Here is a 12,960-nt window from a genome sequence, read left to right on the forward strand (position 1 = left end):
CTCGTTTGTCGCCGCTTGTCGTGCTGCAGAAACCGACACGCTGCGCTTTCTGCAGAGTAGCAGAGTGGAGGCGAAACAGTCCAACTAACGTCTTAAAGATACATTGTTTGTATAGTTTCAAAGACACGGCATTATTTGTGGAGTTTATTTTGATATCCGCCGCCCTGCGCACCCGGAAAGGACTTTGAAAGTTAGAAGTTAGCATTGGCAACGATGAGCCGGTAAGTGAACTCGTTTAGCTTCCGATTGTCATGGACGCTACGCAACACATCTGTCGGCGTAACTTTTTTATCGTAACATGGCTCCTTTTGCTCGGAGCGGGGAGTTGTCATGTGGCCTCATAGCCACCGTGTGAAAACTGTAACTTACGGTTTCTGCAAAGTGACTCGGGGAGTTGAGCCAGCAAAAATAATAATGGACCCCTCCTCCTCCCTCTCTGGTTTTGCTGACAGCGTGAAGGAAGAAAGTCGGAGTCGGTCCCCTCACTGCCCCAAACCCGACGAGTCGGAGGAGCCGCTGGGCACCGCCATGGAGACCGGAGCAGCCAATGGTGAGTCACAAAGGACCCTGGGAAAGCTTTGCTTTTTCACCATGACACTTACACTTTTAAATGAATTTTCTTCTCGCATTCGGGCAAATACATTTTTTTTATGACATTGTATGTTTTTAATATCTAAAGAAGACATTATTTTACCAAATATGTGCTCCATTTTGCATACATTTCCAGAACATATATCTTAATAAAGCCAGGTTAAAACATTCCTGACCACATTCAAAGTTTAAATTTTTTCGAAACATCCATAAAAAAAGAAAAATCAAATGTGTCATTCTTCTAGGAATATCATGTTGTATCTGTAGAAACCTTCAAAATATAGAGGAATGAAACGGGGAAAGTTTGGTGAATGGAAGCGCTATTGAGGTCAAGATTTCTGGGTCAGAGTCTGAGAAAAGACCTAATTTAGATAAATCAGCCTTGGAAGATATATTTTGTAAAATGATTTACAGACGGATGAAGATGGGGGGCTAATGGATAGCACCATGAAACTTGAAGACAATTGTTTTTTTGTATTGCACATTTTCTGAAATGTTAAGTTAGCTTAACTATTGCTCTTTTCTATTGTTTTTTTCTTTGAAGACGTCAGTGTAAAATGTGAGAACGAGACAGCCAAGGAGCTCATCACCAAGGAGATGGAGGATGAAGAGAAGAAGCTGATGGTGGAAGGGGAGAGGAAAGAGAAAGAGATGATGGAAAAGGTGTGTTGCTTATTAATTCCTCAGAGTGTGTGTTGTTCCCCCATGTGTGTTAAGCTGCGTCATGTCTAGGGCTGAGTATTGAATGGTCCATACCACTGAGTATCAAAAGGTGTCTCTTATCAGACTTCATGTTAAAGGTATGCAGTTATTATATAAAAAAAGATACACGGACTAACATTCTAATTTTTTATTATGTCACATGGTAGTTATTTGCATTACAAAAAAGTACAATTCAAATGAATTGGACATAAATAATGCTTTGATTTAAAATAATAAATAAAAAAGGGAATCTTGTCAGTAGATTAATAAAGTATTATTATTAGCTGCTCCTAGCTAATGCTAGGAACAGCTCATAATTACCGTTCTAATGTGTATATAATATATTAATGTGAAAAACATTTCGCCAAATATTTTTTTTTTTTTTTTTTTACAAGATAACGTTTGAACACATGATGCTTATAATATACCCTTGCCCAATACTATAAATGAATTGCGCTTGAACGCAGCACAATGCATCCTCCGTTAAAGTTTGCTGTTGGCTCCGATATTTAGCCAAGTAGGACTGTGCTGCCCCACTTGTAGCTAACAAGCTAGCTTCAGGGATGTAGTATGATGCACAAGAGTGTTCAACCACAGGTACCACTTGGCACATGTGGCCTTTTTGGAGGAGAACCTAATCCTCACAAGTTGGCTATTGAAAGAAAGTCATTCTGGAATAGGTGCTTAGATTTCGCATGGCATTGGCACAAGTGTCAAACATGATGTTGATGATGTATGATTACATTTTTTTTGCTCGCCTCTAGGCTCGGCAAACACAGGAGAGGGAATCTCACGACATGCGGTTCAAGAGGCTGCAGCACTTGCTCCAGAAGAGCAACATCTACTCCAAATTCTTGCTGACTAAGATGGAGCAACAGCAGAGCGAGGTGTGTGTGTGTGTGTGTGTGTGTGTGTGTGTGTGTGTGTGTGTGTGTGTGTGTGTGTGTGTGTGTGTGTGTGTGTGTGTGTGTGTGTGTGTGTGTGTGTGTGTGTGTGTGTGTGTGTGTGTGTGTGTGTGTGTGTGTGTGTGTGTGTGTGTGTGTGTGTGTGTGTGTGTGTGTGTGTGTGTGTGTGTGTGTGTGTGTGTGTGTGTGTGTGTGTGTGTGTGTGTGTGTGTGTGTGTGTGTGTGTGTGTGTGTGTGTGTGTGTGTGTGTGTGTCCGTCCGTCCGTCCGTCCGTCCGTCCGTCCGTCCGTCCGTCCGTCCGTCCGTCCGTCCGTCCGTCCGTCCGTCCGTCCGTCCGTCCGTCCGTCCGTCCGTCCGTCTCCTCCTCCTCCTGGCTACAAGTTTAATCACATGTCCTTTTTATTTCTGCCTGCAGGAGAACGTCAAGAAGGAGAGAGTTGACAAGAAGGCCAAGAAGGTGAGCAACGCTTTACTGAAAAAAAGAATAATAATTGCTTAGCATTAAAGTAATGTTCTCACTGTATTCATAGATATTTATTTCTCTTTTTTATTGCAGAACACAAACGGTGCAGAGCCGGAGAAAGGTGAGAAGATCCTCTGACATTTACTCTGAAGCAAAATAGAGCATGAAATGCTCCAATAAACACAAGCTTTAAGATATGAATGTTTTTTTAAAAACTCTATTCCCCGTTGGACTAGATAAAAAGAAGAGGAAGAGGGATGACGACTACAAAATAGCAGACGTCATGTCAAAAGAAGTAAGAAGTTCGACTTTTCTGCCCGCTTCTTTCAGATTTTCCAACTACTGATCTGCTCATTTTTTCTGCTTGATTTTTGTCTTTCAGGAAATCTTGTCGCAAGCCAAGAAAGCAAAAATGGAGCAAGTGGTAACGGTTCTTTTCTTATTTTGTTCCTTTTTTTTTTTAAGGCAGGATCCCGATCTCATCCCGATTTCTTATTCATTCAAGCAAACTCGTGCTTTTTCCCTGAATACAAAATGGTAGCCCCACAAGGTCACAAAACACAAAATTCTGTTCTCTCTTGATAAACATTTCAATAAACTTTAAAGACCTTTTTTCTTCTTTTTTTTTTAACCACTCTTCACATTGGCCTAAATTAGAAAAAAAACATCACTTCAGTGCTTTTTGTATGCAGGGAAGACACTGTAGCCATAGCAATGCAAACTGGTAGAATGTGAACGATACTAACGTTCGAGATGTAAAGGCAGATTTTGGAGGCATTGTAATCGTCCACGATCTAATATTGTTATATCGCACAGCCCTAATTTCAAGATATGCAATAATCCGGAAGAGGGAATGGCGGTGTGAACTGTACATAGAAAAGTAGGGTCATTGGTCACGACGCATCCAACCGTACTACGTCAAACTTTTCTTACCAGGACAAGGCGCCGGGCCAGAGGAAACTAGAAGCCGAGGACATCGAGAAGATGTGCGATTCCAATGAGGACATCAAGAACCGCCTGTCGGAGGCGATGCGAGACAACGCCAGTCACCTCCTGCATCCCCACAGGAAGGTGAATGGCCAGCCGGTCCCCGCCCAGCAGCCAGAGCTGTTCTCTGGAGGGGTCATGAGGTCGTACCAGATTGAGGGCACTGAGTGGCTGAGGGTGAGTAATTGACAGCTCTGTTTATATTGTCCTTTTTTATTTAAAATGAAAGCTCCTTGTAGTGACTTTAATGAAAGAGAGGACGACTGGAATCCTACATGACCGTTGCTGCTGTTGGCATCAAGTGATGTAGCAAGTGTGTGAGTCACTTATCTAATTAAAGCTGCAGCATTTTCCTATATCTTTCTCCACCAGAGTGGAAAAGTGTTTGTGAACAGATTTACTCAAAATGTATTTTGCCTAGATAATAAACGCGTGCTGAAGATTTAGTCCTGTTTTTTGTTCCCAGATGCTGTGGGAGAACGGCATCAATGGCATCCTGGCCGACGAGATGGGACTGGGGAAGACCATCCAGTGCATCGCTCACGTCGCCATGATGATCGAGAAGAAAGTGATGGGCCCCTTCCTGGTGGTGGCCCCACTCTCCACTCTGCCCAACTGGATCAGAGAATTCAAGCGCTTCACACCAGAGGTAGGAGGTGACTTCTTGTCTTCGAACCTTGGATGGCTTTCTTTGTGTGACCGGTCCCTGAAACGCATACGAGTTGTAGATTTGCAGGTGTAAAATAGTTCTGTTGTAATTCAGCGGTCTGACCAGTGTCGCCTGTTTGCCCCAGGTGTCGGTGCTGCTCTACCATGGCCCGGAGAGGGCCAAGGTGCTGAAGCAGATCCGCAGACCTCAGGGGCCCCTCAGCATGTGCCCTGTGGTGCTCACCTCCTTCGAGATTGCCATGATAGACAGGAAGTTTCTACAGGTAGGACCCCCATCTCGTGTTTTTAGAGGGACCGAAATACTATAATTGTAGTTTTTTGATAGAGTGCTGCCTCACATCCGATTGTTCTCGTGAGTGTCGCGTAAGAAGCCATTTCTCTGCTCCGCTCCAGCGCTTCCAGTGGAAGTACCTGATCGTGGACGAGGGCCACAGGATCAAAAACCTCAACTGCCGGCTGGTACGCGAGCTGAAGATGCTGCCGACCGACAACAAGCTGCTGCTGACCGGCACGCCGCTGCAGAACAACCTGGCCGAGCTCTGGTCCCTCCTCAACTTCCTTCTACCAGAAGTCTTTGACGACCTCAAGAGGTACGGAGCCGCGGCGGTGTTGTTGTTACCGAGTGCTGGTACCAGTGAAACCCTAAATTATTGTCAGGTCTTTATTTATCTCTTGTTTTTTGCCAGTATGTAACAACATTTGTATTTTTTTTTTATATAAATGGCTACAAAAGTTTTGATGACTCCTCCTAACCTCAGGGGTGTTTACAAAAAATAAAAGGTTGTCCGATGGAATTAGACTTTTGGGAGACTGGCTAGCCACACTGTAAACCATAAAACCACACCTAACCGTTTGTGGATCTTAAGCTGATGGAGCGACATGGAGGCACAGGATGTGTGTGTTTGGTGTGGGCAAAAGCTGTGTTCATTTCCAAAACGATGTCACTGAGGTCTAAAGATCCTAATTCACTAAATGAACGTCATTCAAGAAGACTTGAAACTAAAGATTGAGACCATAAACTCATGTTTACAATGTTTACTGATGGAATAAATCAAGAGAGAAGTCATTTTCTCAGACTTCTATACAACCAGATGACTTTTTCCAACCAGAGCAGTTGCAAGTTTTAAGACTCTTCCCCAACGGCCTCACTCTGCAGAGCTGGAGTTTGGCGCCTAGGAGCACTTCATCCCAGTGCTAAATGTTTAATGACAGCAAATCACCGTCGCATGGTAGATGAGCATCGCTCTCGTTGGGCTTCTATCTAACAGTTTTATTTGACCAAATGTAGGATGTCGGCTTCATACTTTGTATAGATGAGCTTTGTCATCGCTCGATCTGACAGCATTAACGCCAGAGCAAGGCGAGACGAGGTGTACGGTAGTAAAAGCACAACGCTCACTAGTGGCCGCCCGGCCAATCTGCTCCCACACACGGTCGTCTCGTTCTTTGTCAGCTACCCGGTTGTCCGACATAAGTTCAGGACTGACGGACACGGCCAAAACAAGCTTTTTGCTCCAGCGACTTCACCAGTGCTCCACTTTATTCAAGTGAAACTCTGTCTCGTGGCTGGACACTCCTTAAATCGGTTCGGTTGGATGTGACCTCCAAGGTTCGTTTATGACTGTTCATCTTTAACCCCTTGTCCGCCTGTCTGCTGCACAGCTTCGAGTCGTGGTTCGACATCAACACCATTGGTGAAGCGGAGACCGTGGTGGCTACTGAGCGTGAGCAGAACATCCTGAGCATGCTGCACCAGGTCAGTCCTCCTAAACCATCACTGCAACCTAGGGCGACTATTGCAATTTCCTTAACATGCTATCCTGTGTGTGTGTGTGTGTGTGTGTGTGTGTGTGTGTGTGTGTGTGTGTGTGTGTGTGTGTGTGTGTGTGTGTGTGTGTGTGTGTGTGTGTGTGTGTGTGTGTGTGTGTGTGTGTGTGTGTGTGTGTGTGTGTGTGTGTGTGTGTGTGTGTGTGTGTGTGTGTGTGTGTGTGTGTGTGTGTGTGTGTGTGTGTGTGTGTGTGTGTGTGTGTGTGTGTGTGTGTGTGTGTGTGTGTGTGTGTGTGTGTGTGTGTGTGTGTGTGTGTGTGTGTGTGTGTGTGTGTGTGTGTGTGTGTGTGTGTGTGTGTGTGTGTGTTTTTTTTATCTGTCCTCAAGACACACAAATGCTTTATTCCGTAACGTATCACGTTATAAACTGTATTATTAACATCAATACAGACTGATCGGAACTCCATTACATGTAAACGAGCATTTTACAAGGCGTCTCGTTCTCTCGCTGACGGTCCTGACGGAGCTTTTTGCACCTGGGGGAATTTTTTAATTTGCCCCAAAAGTCGAATGTGGAACCAATTTAGAATTTGGTTGGTCAAAGGTGTGCAAAACATTTGTCTCTCCTTTTGGTGTGAACCCAGCATTTGGGGGTTTGCCGTGCACACGGGAAGGAAACCAAAAAAGTTGTTCTCATCGTTTCAGATCCTGACTCCGTTCCTGTTGAGGAGGCTGAAGTCCGACGTGACGCTGGAGATTCCTCCGAAGAAGGAGATCATTGTGTACGCTCCTCTGACGGCTAAACAGGAGGCCTTTTACACCGCCACGGTCAACAAAACCCTCGCCAAGATGCTGGGCCAGGAAAAGGTGAGGACTGTGAATTGGTTTATTCTCCATCAGTTCTGTTGATAAATAATCTTTTCAACCTTTTGTCAGGTCAGCATATTAGCTGATATTGGCTTATTGCAGGTATACAGTATGCTGACAAGTTAAAGTTACATTCTGCAAATGTCTTTGAGGGAATCTTCCTCTTAAGATAAAGTTTATTTTCATGTCCATTGTAAAACACGAGTTGTATTGTTATAAAGAGCTTAAACGGTCAGCGACGGGCCTTCATGAGTGCAGTCTAGTAAAGAGCCAAAATGGTCTTGGTTTATTCAGACGGAGGCTCCCGTGGTGTTGACGGCGAGTGGGCGGCCGAAGCGCGGCAGCCGAAAGGTGGTGGACTACGAAGACGGAGACGGGGACACGCCGTACGACCTGGAGAAATATCTGGAGAAGGTTCGCAAGGAGCACGAGCAGAGGTCAGCGCACATCCCAGCTGCACACGACGAATACAATCAATAGCTTACTCAACTTGGGTTTCATTTATCTACCTTATTAATATCCCTTGCTTATTGATTTATTTTCATTAAAGCGTCCGTACTGGTTCTTCAACAACCGTGCCATGTTTTGACGATCAAAGACGATCTCCCCGATCGTACGACAAGCACAACCCGCGGCTGCACATCTTAAGAGCCGCTCGTTGTGCAGCCGGCAGATATCTCTTCTTTCTGCCGTGAATATTTGACATTTAGGAGTACCCGGAGCTTTATTACCCGTCAGGCAGAGAGTTACACCTTCTGGGCCGCACGGCAAAAACAAACGGTCGCAGTGAACCGCCGGACGGCAAAACTAAACGGTAGTGTTGGACGTCCGTCTCTCTGAGGAAGCTTTCCCTTACTTTCCGCTTACATGAGGTAACTAAGCAGTGTTTGCTTGTAAATTCCGTCGCAGAGAATAGCAAAAAGTTTAAAAATATAAAGAATTTGGACATCACTGCCGTCTACCGTTGGCCAGTATTCCCTGCCGGCCTCGCCTACTTTCACCGTCCTGCTCTCGTCCCCTTTTTTGCCGCGTGCCTGATTCCATGGCGTAGCTTGACTCCTCTCGTCCCCTCCAGCTCGTCTCCGGTGCTGGACGTCCAGAGCCCGCTGGACGCCGAGATAAACCTGAAGCTGCAGAACATTCTCATGCTGCTAAAGAAAACGTGTAACCACCCCTACCTGGTGGAGTACCCCCTCGACCCCGCCACACAGGAGTTCAAGGTAACAAACAAACGTTGGAGCTACAGGTGCCGTTTGAGTTTCGGTTCCCCTCTTCACACTTGTGCGTACGTCCTGCAGATCGACGAGCAGCTGGTGCAGACCTCTGGCAAGTTTCTCATCCTGGACAGACTGCTGCCTGCACTGAAGGAACGGGGACACAAGGTGAACCCTGACGCATGTCAGCCTAAGTAAAGAATGAACTAATGACGAGTAGTCCTGCTCAGTTGGGGCATATTTCCAAACTAACGTTGACTCGGCCAGCGCTAGCTTTCCCATCACTACTAACGGGCTGCATGGGCGTTTCCATTTGGAAAAACACAGAAAAGAACACGGATGGAGTTTACTTTTTTAAGTCCAACAAGAGATGTACTTCTCTAAATCTTCTTGAATGTTCTTGTCACTCCTGGCGATCAACATAAATACGATCAAACCAATGTTTTTTTTATCCAGATGTCAGGATATTGCAGTTGGAACACAAAGCATGCAAATCTGTTTAGAATCTAATTATTTTGGTCTGAAAATAAGCCATCACAGAGCATCTTTTGCAATAAAAACCTAATGGATATATATTATAGTTATTGTAAATCCAAGCCTTATTACCATATTAATTATGCAGTGTGTTAGCACTGTAAGCTCTACTGCTACGTGTCAACCATCCTGTGCCCATGCTGTTTGTTTAGAGTAGATTCCATTTTCTGACTTGTTTGTGTGGTTGACTCTCCGTTGCGGTCCAGGTTCTGATCTTCAGTCAGATGACGTCCATCCTTGACATCCTGGTGGATTACTGCTATCTGCGGGGCTTCCAGTACAGCCGACTAGACGGCAGCATGTCCTTCTCTGATCGAGACAAAAACGTGAGTTCTGGAACGACGAGCTCGGCGGCCCTCGGAGCGCCGCTGTAATTAATATTCATCGGGTTTGTTTGTTTGTTGTTGTCGGCCTCCAGATGACCAAGTTCTCTGAAGATCCTGAGGTGTTCCTCTTCCTGCTGAGCACCAGAGCCGGAGGCCTCGGGATCAACCTGACGGCCGCCGACACCGTTATCATCTTCGACAGTGACTGGGTGTGTGCAGATTAACAAATCATGTGTGTTAAACCCGTTTCGGAAAACGCTGTGTGCTGATGCCTCGCTCCGCCGGTCTCAGAACCCCCAGGCAGACCTGCAGGCTCAGGACCGCTGCCACCGAATCGGGCAGACCAAACCGGTGGTTGTGTACCGGCTGGTCACAGCCAACACCATCGACCAGAAGATCCTGGAGAAGGCCTCGGCCAAGAGGAAGCTGGAGCAGATGGTCATCCACAAGAGTGAGTGGCGGCACTTCAAAGGGGGGCTCAAGTATCTAAAAAAACAATTGAATACGTCTCTGGTAGCGGCAGCAACCTGTCAATCACAGTATAAGCCTGCCTTAAAGCTTACGCTGCTTAATGGTCAATTTTACTCTAAATGGAACATCATTTATTAAATGAACATCATGCTGTATTGAAAAAGACTTAAAACTAGAGATTGAGACCATAAACTCATGTTTACAATGTGTACTTAGGTAAACGCCTGGTTTCAACCAGTGGAGGGCAGTCGCTATGCATATTTCTAACATGTAGAATCCAAATACTTTGGAATATTGAAATATTGTTCAAATGTGGACTTGCGATGATTGTTTGTCTCTTGCTGTTTTCCTCCACAGATAAGTTCAAAGGCGGGAAGGCCGACCTGAGCCACAGCAAGAGCTGCATCGACCTGGATGAGCTGATGTTGCTGCTCAAAGCCAGAGGCACGGAGAAGTAAGGAGTCCTGTGTTTCGAGAACATGAAGACAAACCAAAACATTACCTTTTTTTTTTTTTTTTTTTTTTAAATGGGAGCGAACATCCCAACATAATTTGAAGGGTGACGTTTGTCTCTTTGTCCCACTCAGGGAGGTGAAGGCGTCGAGGGGGAAGGTGATCAGCGACAAGGACCTGGAGCTTTTGCTGGATCGCAGCGACTTGCTGGGTGAGGAGACAAGACGCCATGATCTGTGTATGTGGTCATGCTTAGTGTGTTGCAGTAGAAGCGCCTCCGTAAGGGGCCGATCACACCGCTTCAATGCAGACGTGGAGCTCTTGCTCTGCTGTTATATGAGGAGGAGGGGAACGTTTTATGGTTTATCGTGATTAACTATAGCTAATATCAATGTCCGTTGTATGCCATCTACCTGCATACAAAACAGGAAATCAGTGGTGAAGTAGTACAGACGCTTGTGTGATTCTGATTGGCTGCCTCGGCCCACGAGCACACAACGGTTGAGAATATTTGGCCGCCGATGACCCAATTGACAAAGGGATCAGATTAAATGAAGAGAACATTTTGACGAAAGGTTGACTAAAACGGTTTGAGTTCAGAAAAAAAATTATATATATATATATATATATATATATATATATATATATATATATATATATATAAATAAAATATGACCAAAACTAAACTCTTCAGACTAAACTCAAAACTCTCTGCCTAATATATTGTGGCCACTTATGGGTAATGCAACATATGCATCCCCAGTAGATATTTATATCTGTGTTGGTCTCTATTCAGGGTTTTTTTGTGGGGTTTTTTTGGCCGATCATTTTTTCGTAAAGCAATATTGTCGGTATGGGAATTTCAACACGGCCCAACCCGAAAGTGAACCACATGATGACGTGCAGAAGACAAAATGTTTGTTGCTCTTTTCTTTAGCCGCACAACAAGATCATTTAACAAGATGGATAAAAGAAACGCAACACAAAAACATTGTGCTCTGTGATGTCGTGGGAAAGCTGTGGACACCACCGCACACACACACACACACACACACACACACACACACCAAGTTGCGTCACATGTTAGCACAGGCATGTTACAAGTGCCTGAAACTGTCATTGGTTGCTGTACCTTTGCTATAGTTGAGTGTATTTGGTCGTATAGCCCAAGTGCTACAGTAATAAACGTAAAAAAAACTAAACTAATTAAAAATTGACTAACAAATACAGCGAAATTCATTGGAGCTACAAGCTGCACTCATAAGCCACTGTTGCCATTTCCTCTCTAAAGCGTGACGATTAGTCACTGGTAATTTTTTTTTTTATTGTTCTATGATCAATTTCTCATAATTTCTAAGCATGTAAGATCAATTAGTGAACTGCATGACTTTTCAATCCCACAGAGAGGATTTAAAAGACGGGGAAAAATTCAAAAGAATTCTCTCTAGAAAAGAGTGTGAACCGAGGAGGAAACCGACTAAGAGTCACTGCTGCCACCCACTGTTGTTGTTGTTGTTGTTCTTCACACACTCAGGTCTTTTGTTGTTTAAAAAGGGCCCTTTCTCCCTCGGAATATCGATTTTCCTGCAGCTTTCGCGTCACGAATAAAGGCATTGATTGATCCAGTTGAGATACTTTTATGAGGGTTGTAAAAACAACAACCGGGAGGCTCCGTGGTCGTAACCAAGACGTAGGCGTCTCAAAAGATAGGTGGGGCAAGACCAGATCCACTCCTGTTCTTACCTTTTCACGATGTGAGGTCCCGGGACAGAGGATGACGTATGTGCACAGATTGTAAAGCCCTCTGAGGCACATTTGTAATTCTGGGCTATACAAAATAACTTAACTACTGTGTTCACAAGAGGCAAATTCACTCAATGTGCTTCTCTTTTTTTATGCTCCTCCTGTGTGTAAAGGTCTGAACCTTTAAGTTTGGGTCATTGAGGGTGAACTGATCCTTCAAACGTCACAGGACACTTTCTATTTACATTGACTACTTGCACAGGTAGACATTGTGAATCATCTCTTCCCTGTTTTTAAACCAGTGAGCTGATGTAAAATACTACGTTGTGTTTTCAGACAAAGCAAACGAGAGCATGAAGAAAGAGAAGGTGGGAGTCTTCAGAGTGATCGATGCCAAAGAGTCGTCGGAGATCACGATGACCTGAGACCACTCGCGGTGTTCAGATAGAAACTTGTGACCACAGAAGAAAAACAAACATCCAGATGGCTCACATCTGTAGAAGAGAAATATCCTGAAACTGCTGTCAGTAGACTTTTTTTTTTTCTTCCTTCCTGTCTTTTACTTTAACTGTCTCGATTAGTATCTGTGTAGATGTCTTTTGGTTGTTTAACTACTGTACCCTTTTTGTATTCTGTTGTGACTATCGGTTCAGTTTTTGATGGCCACCACTGATATTTCAATAATGTTCATGCTAAAAGAAAATAGATTTGTGTTTGCTGCAATCCAAATGTGTCGAAAACGACAGGCTGGATGCTTTCTTCACTTTCAGGTAGTTCACGTAGAACATGGTTCTTTTTGTTGAGACTTCCTTGTTCCCTCAACGTGTTCTCTGCACCTGTTTTACTACAAGTAGTGACACGTTCTAGTCCGGTTAGTCGGCCATTTCAAAACCGATGATTCATGTTGTAATCAAAGCACTTTCCTGCAGGTTAAGCATACATGTGTTTTTTTTATATATATATAAATAAACTATGATGTCATAATTTATGTGTTGTGGTTTTTCGCGGCTTAAAAAAAAATGTCGGGTTCAGATTATTTCCACTCTAACAAATCAGGAAATCAACATGCACACATATGGTTAAATTTAACAATGCTCACAATTAACTAAGATGCTTTATGAATTTAAAAAATATATATATACTATCTATAAAAATCAAACTTTATGGGGAAATTCTTAGAAAACTGGGAATGTTCTCCTTTATTGGCACGCTGTTGCCGAACAGTTTACAGAAGATTCACATATTTTTACATATTACAGTACTGATAA

The 12,960-nt window shown here is 44.1% G+C and overlaps 1 protein-coding gene across 1 annotated transcript; it reads left to right on the top strand.

Annotated features, from left to right (window-relative positions):
* The first annotated feature begins 20 nt into the window (after positions 1-20).
* hells (helicase, lymphoid specific) lies at positions 21-12,676 on the top strand. The gene is made up of 23 exons (XM_034551918.1): positions 21-221; positions 453-550; positions 1,136-1,254; positions 2,058-2,180; positions 2,614-2,655; positions 2,755-2,782; positions 2,898-2,956; positions 3,044-3,085; positions 3,598-3,825; positions 4,115-4,297; positions 4,443-4,580; positions 4,711-4,907; positions 5,980-6,073; positions 6,790-6,951; positions 7,246-7,388; positions 8,027-8,171; positions 8,250-8,333; positions 8,906-9,025; positions 9,118-9,234; positions 9,317-9,476; positions 9,854-9,950; positions 10,084-10,160; positions 12,029-12,676. The coding sequence occupies exons 1-23, from the start codon at positions 214-216 to the stop codon at positions 12,115-12,117; spliced, it is 2,553 nt and encodes an 850-aa protein (XP_034407809.1). The 5' UTR covers positions 21-213; the 3' UTR covers positions 12,118-12,676.
* Positions 12,677-12,960: the final 284 nt, after the last annotated feature.

The sequence above is a fragment of the Cyclopterus lumpus genome, chromosome 15, assembly GCF_009769545.1.
Source record: "Cyclopterus lumpus isolate fCycLum1 chromosome 15, fCycLum1.pri, whole genome shotgun sequence".
Taxonomy (NCBI): domain Eukaryota; kingdom Metazoa; phylum Chordata; class Actinopteri; order Perciformes; family Cyclopteridae; genus Cyclopterus; species Cyclopterus lumpus.